The following is a 15861-nucleotide window of genomic DNA, read 5'->3' on the forward strand; positions in this document are numbered from 1 at the left end:
ACAGGTGAGCGTGTGCGCCCAGAAGGCAACAGATGGCGCAGGCATTCCTGTGCTCTGTTTGAGGCTCTGCTGGGTTCGCTGGCTCACCCCTACATCCAACTATGGTGATTTGGGTGCTATACAGAGAGAAGGAAAGACCAGACTTTATGTACTGGACCCTCTCCTGCTCAAGCCCCGTTGGATTGAATGCGGGGGTGGAACAACCGAGGGTGGGGGAGAGGAGGAGAGGAGACAAGTCGCCGAGAAATCTGGGTACAAAGACCAGCCCTCATCCAGCCCCTTCCTTCCCTGCCACGGAAAGAGGACAGCCAAGAGAGGACACAGCTGCAGCTGGGCGCAGCACAGCCAGCAATGCCACTGGTGGAGGAGGTGCTGGACAGTCTAATATCCCTGCCATCCATCGACCACATCTGCTGGCTCTGAGCCCAACCCAACAGGGAGCACACAGAGATCTGCCAAAGCCAGAATTGAAGTTCTTATGCCCTGCAAAACTGCAGCTGCTCCACACAACCAGAGGCCAGGATTTGATTAATCCAGGTCGCAGCCTCTGGCCATAGTGAGGATTTGGGGGGGGGGGGGGGAACACACGTATCAGCAGGCACACCACGGCACCCCTACAATGCCTCGAGAAGTCATCTGCCAACAAACTCAAGGAAAGAGGCTGCAGGATTCAGTTAAGGCAAAAAAGAATCTGCACCACACCATGTTCCTGCTGACCCACAAAGTGCCATACTGAGATTAGGAAACGGGGTCCAGAAGGAGGAGGAGAAGTAGTAGTGTTGGATTTATATCCCCCCCTTTCTCTCCTGTAAGGAGACTCAAAGGGGCTTACAAACTCCTTTTCCTTCCCCACTCACAACAAACACCCTGTGAGGTGAGTGGGGCTGAGAGAGCTCTGAAAAACTGTGACTAGCTCCAGGTCACCCAGCTGGTGTGTGGTTTGGAGTGCACAAGCTAATCTAGTTCACCAGATAAGCCTCCACAGCTCAAGTGGCAGAGCGGGCCGGTTCCTCCAGATTAGAGTGCACCTGCTCTTAACCATTACACCACGCTGGCCAGACCAGCGGCATCACAGACGCAGCTGTGCTCAGATTTAAAGGATGAAAGGTGGGAAAGGAAGGGGGCCAGCAGGCACAATGATAGGGCCACTCACAGCTCAAATTCTCCTCGAAACCCTTGCTGACAGAAAACCTGGGCGCTCTGCTCTGCTTCAGTTCTCTGCCCCCATTAGGAGTTTACTGCTGGTTCCCTACTTATTTAATATCTTCGTTCCTTAGAAAGGCAAGAGAGTCTAGATGCCTTGCTCTACAAACAAAGGAGCCAGAGGGCTACTTCTTCTTTCACACGGTCCAGTTGTGCTGTGTTGTGCTGCCTACAGGATGGCCTTTAGTTGTTTGGAACAGTGATAATTCAGTAGCTCCGGAGCGCCACACGTGGCTCTCTGATGTGCCAACTAAGGCTCTTCTGAGCACTGCTCCCTTTGAAAGTGAAGGTTTGAAGTAATAAGAGGGCTTAAAAAAAAGATGGGCATAAATAAACAGATACTCGTGCTTCACCTCTCAGAGCTAGAAGAAGAACTTCGATTTATTCCCTTTCTGCCAACGAACTCAAGGAAAGGGGCTGCCGGGTTCAGATGAGGCAAAAAGCGTCTGTGCCGCCCCATGTTCCCGCTGACCCGCAAAATGCTGCGCTGAGATTAGGGAATAGGTTCTAAAAAAGGAAACCAGTTCTCCCCTTTATATCAGCACCATGGGAGGAATATAGCAGTCTCATAAGAACATAAGAACAAGCCAGCTGGATGAGACCAGAGTCCATCTAGTCCAGCTCTCTGCTACTCGCAGTGGCCCACCAGGTGCCTTTGGGAGCTCACGTGCAGGATGTGAAAGCAATGGCCTTCTGCGGCTGTTGCTCCCGAGCACCTGGTCTGTTATGGCATTTGCAATCTCAGATCAAAGAGGATCAAGATGGGTAGCCATAGATCGACTTCTCCTCCATAAATCTGTCCAAGCCCCTTTTAAAGCTATCCAGGTTAGTGGCCATCCCCACCTCCTGTGGCAGCATATTCCAAACACCAATCACACATTGCGTGAAGAAGTGTTTCCTTTTATTAGTCCTACTTCTCCCCCCCCAGCATTTTCAATGGATGCCCCCTGGTTCTAGTATTGTGAGAAAGAGAGAAAAATTTCTCTCTGTCAACATTTTCTACCCCATGCATAATTGTATAGACTTCGATCATATCCCCCCTCAGACGTCTCCTCTCCAAACTAAAGAGTCTCCTCTTCAAACTAAAGAATATAGCAGTCTCCAGAGAGTTCATGCTGGCATGGGAGGAACTGAGGAGCGGGCTGTTTCCAAACAATCTAGAGCAGAGTTTCCCAACCTTTTCAACTCATGGTACCCTTGACCTTGCTCTTCATATCTCAGGGTACCCTTGAGGTTCATTTGATTTTTTTTTTGCATTTTTTCAGGGTTTTTTCCGTTTTTGGCCTGTAGGTGAAGGGAGTGGCAAGCAGGGGGAGGGGAGGGGAGGGAAAGCAGCGTTGACAGCCGCATTGTTCTTTGCCTAAATTCGGCATGGATTGGGGGGGATTTAAAGGGAGAGCTCCCTTTAAACCTACCCCCTCAATCCGCACCGAATGTAGGCAAATAAAACAATGCTGTTTTTTCAATGTTGTTTAAAGGGAGCCCATGAGGCTTCCAAACACCTGGTGGGAATTGTCGTCCATGGACATCTGGAGAGTCGCAGGCTGCAGACCCCTGCCCTAGAGCAGTGATGGCGAACCTTTTCGAGACCGAGTGCCCAAAAATTGCAACCCAAAACCCCACACGCTGTGCACACTGTGCCTGTGTAGCACAATAAACACAGAGACACCAGTAACCAAAACCGAGCTGCAAAACTTGCACACAGAATGATCTCCTCCCCTTCGCCTGTCTACCCAGCTCTATCTTCAGATATTTCAGCGTAATGAAATTTGCAGCGCCAAATGCAGACTCCTGTCAACTAGCGACGATGTTTAAAGGGGGAAAAAAATTGCAAACAGAAACAGGGGACTAAAATCCGGTTGGAGCAATTGCAGCAGAAGGCGGGGCAGGGGAGAGGCGAAGCGAAACAAGACTGACGACCCGGCTGGTTTTCCCAAACGAGAAATCTCCGGTTGAACTGCCTGAGCCCTCGAAGGAGTAAAGGTAGAAAACCTACAGGCAGCCACTTCGCTTTTGTCTTGCAGCTGGGTTACCTGTGCTGAAATAAAAGTAAATGACTCATTAGAAAAACAAGAAGCTATCTCACCAGATTCTGGGCGGGAGAAAATGCATTGCATTTTGCTTGTGTTTGAACAGGCCCTTCATCACAGACTGCAATATCCATACTGCCATCCTTGGGGATTTATCATGGCTGAAGTGTAAACACAAAACGATCCTTCCTACACACATAAGTCTTTCCCGCTCTGGGCCTTATTTTTATTAATAATGCGGAAAGACTAACGCTGGAGGTAAGCGTGTGCCTGAAGTACACTACTTCATGTCAACAGATGAGAAAGGCCGGCCCCAAAATGTACTCAAGTGTCTCTCTTTTGCTGCTCCGGCCAGAGGCTAGAACAGGGGTCTGCAACCTGTGGCTCCGGAGCCACATGCGGCTCTCTCGTCCTTGTACTGCGGCTCCGCATGGCTTGGGTCCTCTCAGCCTTCTTTGGAGAGTTGCCCTAAGGGTTAATGGGAAAGAGTTCCCATTCCTAGAGAGGCACAGCCCTAGACAGCTATCCCACTTCTGGCTTTCCCGTCCCAGGTGCCTGGTTGGCTGATGACGGTGATGTAGCACTTCATGCACTATAATTGTTTATACAAAGTGTAAAGGTAATATATACAGTGTCATCTTCATTTTAATTGTCAAAAAGTATTTGCGGCTCCAAGTGTTTTCTTTTCTGTGGAAAACGGGTCCAAATGGCTCTTTGGGTGTTAAAGGTTGCTGACCCCTGGGCTAGAATAAGATCGTTACCGACGGACAGCTCAAAGACCGTGTGAGACAGCGTGCCACAGAGAAGCCACGGCCAATTAAAAGGCCAAGAGCCAGCTTGGTGTAGTAGTGGTTAAGAGTGGTAAACTCTAAAATGGTGAACCGGGTTTGATTCTCCACTCCTCTGCATGCAGCCTGGTGGGTGACCTTGGCCAGTCAGTTCTCCCAGAACTCTCTCAGCCCCACCTGCCTCACAAGGTGTCTGTTGTGTGGAGAGGAAGGAAAAGGAGTTTGGAGGCAGCTTTGAGACTCCTTACAAGAGAGAAAGGCAGGGTATAAATCCCTCCTCCCATTTTTTTTCCTGGCATTTGGCACAGGGACATGCTACTGGCAGCAGAGAACTATATACCTGGCCCCCTGAGCTGCTTTCCTCTGTTCAAGCCAAGGCATTTGGGGGGGGGGGGGGGGGTGTAGGGGAGTAGGAAGGGTTCTTATATTGGCCATGCTGGCAGGGGCTGATGGGAATTGTAGTCCATAACATCTGGAGTGCCAAAGGTTCGTCACCACTGTTATACCCTATTGCCTCCAATGAGAACAGCAGCTGAAACTTCAGCAGAACTTTCTGGATGATGGCATCTTTCAGCTGCACTCTGCAAGAGACAAGCAAAAGACACTTATACCTACCCCTCGTGCTGTAAACTAAAGCCTCTAGTGATGTACCTGAGAAATGATTGGCCATTCGCTCACACCTCAGCTTGTGCAGAGGAAGAGGTTAAGAAAGCAAACTGTATCAGCGCCACAGGGATAAGGTAGGGAGGGACTAAGAAGAAGAAGAAGAGTTTGGATTTATATCCCCCCTTTCTCTCCTGCAGGAGACTCAAAGGGGCTGACAATCTCCTTGCCCTTCCCCCCTCACAACAAACACCCTGTGAGGTAGGTGGGGCTGAGAGAGCTCCGAGAAGCTGTGACTAGCCCAAGGTCACCCAGCTGGCGTGTGTGGGAGTGTACAGGCTAATCTGAATTCCCCAGATAAGCCTCCACAGCTCAGGCGGCAGAGCTGGGAATCAAACCCGGTTCCTCCAGATTAGATACACGAGCTCTTAACCTCCTACTCTACTGCTGCTCTTAAGGACCCATGTTGTCTGAGCGGGCAGGGTGGGTGTCCCTCAAGATTAAAAATAGGGCCCTTCTTTAAAGTGATTTTGCCAGGGAGCGAGGATAATAATTTCCACTTTGGGAAGAACAGAAGTCAATTGAGCTTGTAGGTGCCACACTTTGGCCCTAGGAACAAGAATGGCGAGACTTCACTCAGCCCCACCAGAAAAACAACAACACTAGGAATAGTTAAATCCCAACAGAACTGTATGAGAGAGGCTGCTACATGTGCACAGATAACGCTGTGAACACTGCGGGGTAGTAAAAATGCGAACACAGCATTCACCGCCTTCCAGACCTCTCCGATAAAGTGGGATGTTTTCCTTTCTCAGTCGCAAATGGCAGCTGTCCTACCAGTCACAACAGGCATAAAGGGAATCCTAACAGCTTTGGCCCCACTTAGCCAGACAATGAAGCGGTACTGAATACTTCAGTAAAGTTCAGGGTAAATGTGAATAGCACCAGCTCTGTTGCTGTGATATTTAACAACTCCCCTAGGCAGGACAGATGGGAAGGGGCCGGGGCCAGCGATAAAGGAAGGCCACATCAAGGGAGACAGCCTGGCAGTCTGTATGCAGATATGGATCCACAGTGCCACCAAGTGGCCAAGCGGGATATGAAAGCAGACACGGCGCAGATGCTGAAACCAACCCAGGGGTTCAGGTGAGCTTTTTCCGACGCAGAGCTTTGGCAAAAGCCATACTGTTGAAAGATCACAAAGTCTGCTCACAGGAAGAGGCGGTGGAGGATCAGGAAGGATCAGGAGGATTCTGCATAGGAAGCACATGTCAGAGAACACTGGACTATGTCGGGGGGACAGGCAAGTATGGTGGGCCACTGTGAGTAGCAGAGAGCTGGACTAGATGGACTCTGGTCTGATCCAGCTGGTTTATTCTTATGTAGTGGAAAGTGCTGTCAAATCTCAGCCAATTTATGGCAAAGGTTTCAAGGCAAACGGCGGTTTGTCGTTGCCCGCCTCTGCGTAGCAACCCCGGACTTCCCGGGTGGTCTCCCATCCCAATATTAACCAGGACTGACCCCGCTTAGCTTCCCAGATCTGAGCAGCCTTGGCCATCCAGGTCACAGCAGGGCAAGTTCAGGGAACAAAAAGACAGGGTCAGGAGGGGAAGCTCTCTTAACAGCAACGCTGGACCAGACCAAGGGGTCACCTAAACCAGCACTTTGTTCCCCGTGTGGTCAGTCAAATGCCACAGGGAGGCGCATAAGTAAGGCCCTCTGGCTCCAGGCCCTCCTCTTCTGACTGTCTCCCTTCCACCTGACATTCAAAAGACTTCCTGATTTAGACCCCAGAGGTTTTGTGCTGTGCCTATGACTACAGGCCAGTGGTTGACCTGTTTTCCACAGTGGCGTACTGCCACAAAATGATGCCCAGGGCTTGCCCCGGCCGAACTCCCCCCCCCGAACTCCCCCCACCACTAAACTCCCCCCTGCCCCCCTCCATGCAAAAAAACTCCCCAACAAATCTTTCCTTCTTCCAAGCAGTGCTGGCCAACAACACACTAGAGCAGCCATTCTCAACCAGGGTTCCGTGGTACCCTGGGGTGCCGTGAGCATGTCCCAGGGGGACCGTGGCAACACTACCACCCCCCCTCATTTTTGTGGTGTCTCCCACTGGCGCCAGTAAGGACATGGAGCTGGCCCATGGGGCAGGACCTGCCACAAGGTCAGCAGCCACCACCACCCCCAGTGCTTCCCTTCACCCTGGGAGGGAAAGGTGGAGTGTGTGGCAAGCAAGGGCAATGGGAGGGGAAGGTGGAGGGTGGCGGCAGGGGAACCGTGAGATATGAAGAGTGAGGTCAAGGGTACCCTGACCTCGAAAAGGTTGGGAAACACTGCACTAGAGGGAGTTTGGAGGTGGGGAAGGAGGGCTAGGTGCAGGGAGGGGGGATAGAGGGGGCAGGGGCCCAAAATACACCCCCACATGACCCAGGTAATGGCGCCTGCCCCTTCTGCCTCCCCTAGTTCTGTCAATGGTATCCCAGAAGTCTGACAACACTCTTTTTAGATCTAAGCCGAGTGGGAGGCCTGCCACACAAGTACTTCTGCTCTGTAGCAACCGCTTTGGTTTATTTTGAATCTACAGCCAACCAGTTTCATAGGGTGCCCCTAATTTTAAAAATCTCTCTATCCCCTTAAGGACATAAGAAAAGCTTTGCTGGATCACAGCCCTGGCTCATCTAGTTCATCATCTTTTTACACAGCTGAGGGGCAACAAACTGGACAAAGTCACCAAGGTCAGCCCCTAATATTGCCTCCCAGCACAGCATCTCAGAGGTTTAACTGCCTTTGGATATGGAGGTTCCTTTTATTCACCATGGCTAAACTCCATGAATCTATCCAGCAGCTTTCTGCATGATTTTGTTAACCTCTATCATGTTATCCTTCAGTCACCTTTTTCCCCTGGACTAAAAAGACCAATATTTATGTTGTTATTTAAAATATTTATGTCCTGCCAAATTAAAGTTGACTTACAAAATACAACAACAATAAACCCAGTACAATAAAATCACCCATTTTTTAAAAATCACTAAAATACAACTATAAAACCTAAAATGCCACTTGCTAAAATCTAGTTGTTAAAAGTTGTTTGAAATAAAAATGGCTTCACCTGCTGGTGGAAAGAGAGCAAAGAAAGAGCACACCGGGCTTAGGTCAGAAGAGGTTTACACAGCCTGGGTGCTACCATCAAGAAGGTTCTCTGCCAGGTCCCTACCAGAGGGGATGGAGAGATCGCCTTCCCCAGATGATCTTAGCCATAGGTGTCAAACTTGCGCCCCTCCAGATGTTATGGACTACAGTTCCCAGTCAGCATTATGCTGGCAGGGGATGATGGGAACTGTAGTCCATAACATCTGAAGGGCCGCGAGTTTGACTCCTGTGATCTTAGCAAACAGGCACGTTTATATGGAAATAAGTGGTCCTCCAGTGTGGTGTAGTATTTAAGAGCGGTGGACTCTGATCTACAGAACCAGGTTTCATTCCCCACTCCTCCATATGATCTTGGGCCAGTCACAGTTCTGTCTGAACTCTCTCAGCCCCACCTACCTCACCAGGTGTCTGTTGTGGGGAGAGGAAAGGAAAGGAGTCTGTAGGTCACCTTGCAGGAGAGAAAGACGGGGTATAAATCCAAACTACTAATCCTCTTCTTGGAACCGGCCTTGGAAGCCTCCTGGTAGCCAGTGTACTTGTAGTAAAGGGGTCACATGGTCCCTACAACTGGCTCCTGTCAGCAATCTAACAGCTGCATTTTGTACCAGCCTTGCCTTAGCCTTGTCTATTCTATCAGTTCTTTGTATAATAAGACAATCTGACCACCATGAAAATCACACAAGAAGCCTAAATTAATTTGGGAGTCTCCATAGCCAGTGGTGGCGAACCTTTAGCACTCCAGATGTTATGGACTACAATTCCCATCAGCCCCTGCCAGCATGGCCAAGTCACTTCCAACTGGCCATTCTGGCAGGGGCTGATGGGAATTGTAGTCCATAACGTCTGGAGTGCCAAAGGTTTGCCACCACAGCCATAGGCATTCCATGGACCAGAGCACTGAAAGTCCGCGCCACTGGCCACTAAAAACCCTGCTTGGCTACCAGTCCTCATGGCTTCTATCTGGTATTGATCATTGTCAGGAGGCCTGTTATTATGGGGCATTTGCTATTGCTGCTTTCTGTATGCTGGGGGTGGTGGAATAGGTTAATTGCATTTCTAACTGACTTTCAACTGTCTTCTGTATGATGTTATACTGTACCAGGCGCTGCTCAAAGTCAGTGCCTGGTCATCTCTACTGTTATCTCTTTCACAGTTCCTTTTGGGCACACTTTCCCAGGATGGGGGATGCAGTCTGCTTTAACTACTGGGTTTTGCGCAGGCAAACCTCAGTTCTGGCATGACCAGAGAAGATCCTCAATACTCAATAAACTACTGTTCTTATACATGAGTTTGTTTCAGTTTTTGGGATTCTGACAATCATACACTGGTCAGCCTTGCTTTGCAATCTGAAGAATGAGATATTTTCTTTCTCTTTTTTTTGGTAAACCAAAGAAAACCCTGAGATTGTTCAAAATGCAATTTAATGCTGCACCCCCAGGATGGCAGAGTGCCAGAGAGCTTCAGCTGGGTTGCTCTGAGGTTCAGTGATGCACAATGAGAGGCAGACATCCTCATGGTCTGTGGCAGATTGTCACACCTCCCCTTATCTCTACCATGGTTTACTGAACTAACCTTGAAGTGCCTAAACAATGGAGAGCCTTTACACTGGCTCAATGAATTGTCCTCTCTGCAACATCTCTGGACCAGAACTGCCTATGCCCGTGGTGGTGAACCTATGGCATTCCAGATGTTCATGAATCTTTCATGAACATCTGGATTGTCATGCCCTTATATAAGAACATAAGATTGTCATGCCTTTATATAAAGCAGTGGTGCGACCGCACTTGGAGTACTGTGTTCAGTTTTGGTCGCCACATCTCAAAAAGGATATCGAAGAGATAGAAAAAGTGCAGAGAAGGGCAACGAGGATGATTGAGGGACTGGAGCACCTTCCTTATGAGGAGAGGCTGCAGCGTTTGGGACTCTTTAGTTTGGAGAGGAGACGTCTGAGGGGGGATATGATTGAAGTCTATACAATTATGCATGGGGTAGAAAATGTTGACAGAGAGAAATTTTTCTCTCTTTCTCACAATACTAGAACCAGGGGGGGCATCCATTGAAAATGCGTGGGGGGGGGAAGAATTAGGACTAATAAAAGGAAACACTTCTTCACGCAACGTGTGATTTGGTGTTTGGAATTATGCTGCCACCAGGAGGGTGGTGAGTGGCCACTAACCTGGATAGCAGCTTTAAAAAGGGCTTGGATAATAGATTTATGGAGGGAGAAGTGGAGTCTATGGCTACCACCCTCTTGATCCCTACTTTGATCTGAGATTGCAAATGCCCGTAACAGACCAGGTGCTTTGCCGGGAGCAACTTCAGCATGGGAAGGCCCTTGCTTTCACATCCTGCATGTGAGCTCCCAATGGCACCTGGTGGGCCACTGCGAGTAGCAGAGAGCTGGATTAGATGGACTCTGGTCTGATCCAGCAGGCTTGTTCTTATGTTCTTAACTACAATCCCCATCAGCCCCTGCCAGCATGGCCAATTCCCACCAATTGGCCATGCTGGCAGGGGCTGATGGGAATTGTAGTCCATGAACATCTGGAGTGCCATAGGTTCACCACCACTGGAAGCAGTCCTAAACAGTCACACCCTCATAAGTGCCAATGTGGTATAGTGGATAAGAGAGGTGGGCTGTAATCTGGAGAACCGGGTTTGATTCCCCACTCCTCCATATGAGAAGCGGACTCCAATCTGGTGAACTGGGTTTGTTTCTCCGTTCCTCTACATGAAGCCTCCTGGGTGACTTTTGGCCAGTTGCAGTTCTTTCAGAACTCTCTCAGTCCCACCTATCTCACAAGGTGTTGGTTGTGGGGAGAGAAAGGGAAAGGAGTTTGTAAGCCGCTTGGAGACTCCTTACAGTTGAGAAAAATGGGGTATAAATCCAAACTCCTCTTTGGGCAGCCCAATCCAGATGGGGGGGAACTATCCTTTGGGAGTGGTGGGGGGCTGCCCCGAGGCATTTCCCTCCTCCATTGGTATAAGAGGCACCCACACAGGAAGAGGGAACAAACCTGTTGGAATCTAGCTGTCCCACAGTGGCAAAACCTGGAATTAAGTGCTGCAGAGGAGCTGAATGGCATCCGAGAAGATGCCGGCACAGGGGCGGGTGTGCTTGGGCATTCCTGGAGTTGGAGCTGACTGGAGTTGGCTTCCACTGATGTTCCAGCCCTGGAACACTGCCCTCAGAGCCCTTCTGAACATCCCAGGTACCATTTTACCACCATGCCTAGTAAGTCATGGAGAATAGGGTTATTTTCCATTTAAAGATGTCCAAATATTTAAGGACATGAACACCTAAAATCTGCCTCGGATTATATGGAGATCAATACTAATTCAGTCCTAAATCTAGCCAGAAAATCATTTCCCAGTAGTTAAATTTTAGGTGCCCTAAAACCTTGGATTTCCCCATCCCTATCAAAGTACAGAAATGTTGTACCTGAGGTATACAATTAATCTACTGGTGCTTTTAGTGGTAAATACATGGAACACTAAGGGAAGGTACGCATGTTTTGACTAGCTGCAGCTCCATGGCATATGCCCACTGGATACCACGGGGCACATATTTTCCCCCATAACATTTTGCAATGAACACAAGCATAACCAGGCTGATCTCAACACATTCAATAAGGCTGTGATCCAAAAATTTTAGTAACAGGTTCCCACGGTGGTGGGATTCAAACAGTGGCGTAGCGCCAATGGGGATGGGTGGGGCACGACAGGGGCGTGGCCAGGCATTCCGGGGGCGGGGCATTAATAATTTCTCTGTTACTGTAAAAAACTCTTACTGTAAAAAAAAAGTTCCTAATTTCCAGCTGGTATCTTTCTGTCCCATGCATAACAAAGTCCTATTGTCTGCACCTTAGCCGAAACTTAGAAACAACTTCACTTCCCTAATTGACTGCCTAGCTCAAATACTTAATACTTTCAAATACTTAATTTTGTTTCTAGAAATCAAAAGGAGGATACTTTCCTTAAACAAGGAACTTTACCATAGTTCTAAAACATGTTTTTAAAACAGCCCAACAGGGAGAATTATCCCGTTTTCTACCTTCGCTAACCAGCCACATAGGAAACAACAGGACTTTATGATTTTTGGACCTAATGGAATTTCTAACAGAAAAGCAGACCCAATCAGTAACCCCCTCTCAGCACACACAAATAATTAGTAACCCACTCTCGGGAACTGGTGAGAACCTGCTGGATCCCACCTTTGCTGCTGAAACCATCAAAATCAAGACATGTGCTCCCACTGCAACCTGAAGCACGTAACAGAGAAGCATTAAGCACTTTGAAAAGAGGGAACTATGATGGAGAGAAGAATAATATATCGGGATCTCCCTTACTGAGGAGGGCAGAAGAGTTAACAACTGGATAAGTTTTGATATGATAGAAAAATCTTGAAACTGCATACTCCTGATACCACTAATACATACCCAATACTTAACAAAAGCATTGCTATTTTTCTTGTATCCTTCACTAATAGTTACTTGCTTCTGAGCTCACTCAACCACCAAGTCAAGATTTCAGGAAGAGGCCCTAAATGTTTAGCCTCCAAAGTGATGTTCAAAGCTACAATGCTCTGCACATTTACTTGGAAGCAAACTCAAAGGAACTTCCTGTAATTGTTTTGCCTCCAGAAGTAGCAACAGGCCCATTTTACAGACATATGATTTCAAGCCAACTTTTACAATCACAACCCCAGCTGCTTTGCTACAATAGTACTCCTAGACCAGGGGTAGGGAACCTGCGGCTCTCCAGATGTTCAGGAACTACAATTCCCATCAGCCTCTGTCAGCATGGCCAACTGGCCATGCTGGTAGGGGCTGATGGGAATTGTAGTTCCTGAACATCTGGAGAGCCGCAGGTTCCCTACCCCTGTCCTAGACTATTGATAGGCATATACCAGTGATGGCGAACCTATGGCACGAGTGCCAGAGGTGGTACTCAGAGCGTTCTCTATGGCAGTGATGGCGAACCTTTTTGAGACCGAGTGCCCAAATTGCAACCCAAAACCCACTTATTTATTGCAAAGTGCCAACACGACAATTTACCCGGAATACTGAGGTTTCTGTTTAGAAAAAACGGTTGGCGCTACTCAGGAGTAAGCTAGGTGGTAGTCGGCTTTGCTTTGAAGCAACCATGCAACTCTTCCAACGGGTGAATCACGACCCTAGAAGGGTTTACTCAGAAGCAAGCCCCATTGCCAACAACCGAGCTTACTCCCAGGTAAAGGATCGCGCTTTAGTTCTTCGCATGAAAATCAGTGGGGCTTAACAGGGTTACCTATACTGCTTCCCCAAAACTAGGTCTTAGGTTTAATGCTAATAATCGAGCCCAGTGGCCCAGGCCAGCCTAGATGTGGGGTGGGGGGGTGGGGACTCTGTTTGCTCATGCCCACAGAGAGGGCTCTGAGTGCCACCTCTGGCACCCGTGCCATAGGTTCACCACCACTGCTCTATGGGCATGCGCGCACAGGGTTCATCATGCGGCGGGGGGCAGAAAATCACCCCCACACACACACCCCTAGGCTGGCTTGGACTGCTGGGCACGACACCCCACAGAGAGCATGGAGGACTTGGCTGGCGGGCCTGATGCCTGTGGTCCGGATAGCTGCTGCCCGAGGGGAGGCAGAGGAGGCGGAGATGCTAGAGAGGTGCAGAGCAGTGCGCGCGTAGGGCAGAGTGACTGGTGCACGCAGGACTAAAACCTCAGTATTCAGGTTAAATTGCCATGTTCGCACTTTGCAACAAATAAGTGGGTTTTGGGTTGCAATTTGGGCACTCGGTCTCAAAAGGGTTCGCCATCACTGGCATATACAATAGTATCAGGCACAGGTTTGAATATTTGGACACTACATCTTAGTGAAGTAATCTAAAAGTAATTTAATGCACCTTCATGCCAGCAGATCTGGACATTATCTCAAATTACACAGTTGCAATTACACAGTGCTGCTATACTCAACTTATTTATTTGTGGAAAATGTTGGGAGTATGAAAATAAAAGTTAAGCACAAAAACATTTATAACCTGCACTTAAATACACAGTTGATTAATTATACATTCAGTCTTACCAACATGCTACAAGGGGGGCTTATGTTGTACCTTCTGAACGTACGACAACACTTTAGCCCTTTCCGCGCAAACTTTTAAAAACTTTTTTGAGGGAAGAAATAAGACATTTCCTTCATGGCATTCCACATTGTTTTTCCCCCCTTTGGTTCAGAAAACATTTTATTTCCAGCCTCAAAACATTTTCAGTGAATCCCCTTTTAAATGGATTGGTTGAAATGTTTTCAAGATGGCTTCACTTGCTGTGTGGTGTATTTACAACATTTCCCATGCCTCTGTGCCATCCACAAACCTCCTCCTTCGTGCCATTTTATCAGGTTGGTGAGCTTACCGCTCGCCTGTTTATTTTCATTATTTCTGTGTGTTTTTTTTAATTTGGGGGGAGCTTAATCTTTGAAGCATTGAGTACACGAGGTTTAGAGAATCGCAGGATGAAGCTGTGGAGGTACTGAAGCACCACTTCACCAACTAAAAAGAAGGAAAAAAACACATAGTGGCAGCCATAAATCGTTTGGAGGGGATGAGCGTGGACATACATCATGGTAAAGGATGGGGACTGAAAATGTTTTAGTGATTTGTGCAGAAAGGGCCCTTATATTCACTGGAAGCAAAGAAGATTCAGTTAACATAGATTTCACCCCTTTCCCATGCCCATAAACAGTCATAATCCTTAGGAAGAGAGTCAAGACACAGCTGGATATTCTGAAGCAGCGCATTTAATTAATGGCAGGCATAAAGGAATCCCAACAGCATCACCACAGCCTAGAACACTCCTGTCTCTGACTGGAAGAAGAGTATACAGATGTGGTAGTACCCAGCATGCTAACAAGAGATCTGCTTGCTGCCTAGTGTCAGGACCCCCAATTTCATTGAGCCTGTGGGCACTTTTGTAGTGTTCAGAACAGCAAGTGGCCACGCTAGTGAAGTAGCTGCCATGGGGGTGGGTCTAATTGCCACCTCTTGGGAAGTTCCAAGTCAAGCATTCTCCTGTGATGAAAACAGAAGTTTATCTACAGGTGTTTCCTGGAGACAGAGAGGCAATACCTTCCAACTTCTTTAAAAGCATCTACTGCTCTAAAGACATAACGAAAGCCTAGACAAAGGTACTGTCAAAGGCTTTCATGGCTAGAATCAACTGGCTGTTGAGGGTTTTCTGGGCTGTGTGGTCTGGTAGTTTTTGTTCCTAAGGTGTCGCCCGCATCTGTGGCTGGCAGCTTTAGAGGCACGTCGCAGTGAGATGTATTTCTCTCCCTGGCACACACCTCACCACGATGTGCCTCTAAAGATGCCAGTCACAGATGCAGATGAAAAATTAGGAGCAAAAACTTCCAGATTATGGCCACGCAGCCTAGAAAACCTAGATTAGCTTCTTCTTTTGAGAGAGAGAGAAAAGCTTTGAGAAAGGTGAGCACCGGAAAATACACAATTGGTACAACTCAAAGGCCCCTTCCGCACATGCAGAATAATGCACTTTCCCAACTGTTTGAAATTGGATTTTGCTATTCCGTACAGTAAAATCCAGCTTCAAAGTGCACTGAAAGTGGCTTGAAAATGCATTATTCTGCATGTGAGGAAGGGGCCACGGTGCCATGTTGGGGATCACTGGAGTGAAAACCAGTGTGAGCAATCATAGATTAAAAGTTTTACTTTCTCTTATTACAAAGCAGCACAGTTTTTTCCTTCACAATAATCAGTCTCTGCAGGGGGGCAGTTGCTCCATCCTCAGCTGCCACTTACCTGCCCTTTCTCCGCCCAGGTGAGCCCCACTAGCGCCGCCCCTTCTCACCTTAAGAAAGACGGGAACCTCCTCATTCTCTTCGGCGTGCGCCGACTCCACCCGCGCCGGGCTCGTGCCTGGGGGCGCCTGGAGCACGGCAGAGCCGGCGGCTCCTCCGGAGGAGGCCGTGCGGGCCGCCAGCCGCGGTAACCCCAGCAACCTCTGCACGCCCGCTAGACTTCTCCAAGCCGCCATTGTCAACAAACCTAACCGGAAGCGGAAATCAGCCCCTT

The 15861-nt window shown here is 48.5% G+C and overlaps 1 protein-coding gene across 1 annotated transcript in view; it reads right to left on the minus strand.

Moving 5' to 3' along the window:
- The window catches only part of NDUFB11 (NADH:ubiquinone oxidoreductase subunit B11), a 70923-nt gene extending 55062 nt beyond the window's left edge, over positions 1-15861 (minus strand). The window contains exon 1 of the mRNA XM_048491636.1: positions 15638-15861. Within this exon, the coding sequence (XP_048347593.1) occupies positions 15638-15823 (186 nt within the window). The 5' untranslated portion in view covers positions 15824-15861. The remainder of the gene's footprint in view (positions 1-15637) is intronic.

This window comes from Sphaerodactylus townsendi, linkage group LG03 (genome assembly GCF_021028975.2).
Source record: "Sphaerodactylus townsendi isolate TG3544 linkage group LG03, MPM_Stown_v2.3, whole genome shotgun sequence".
Classification (NCBI taxonomy): Eukaryota; Metazoa; Chordata; class Lepidosauria; order Squamata; family Sphaerodactylidae; genus Sphaerodactylus; species Sphaerodactylus townsendi.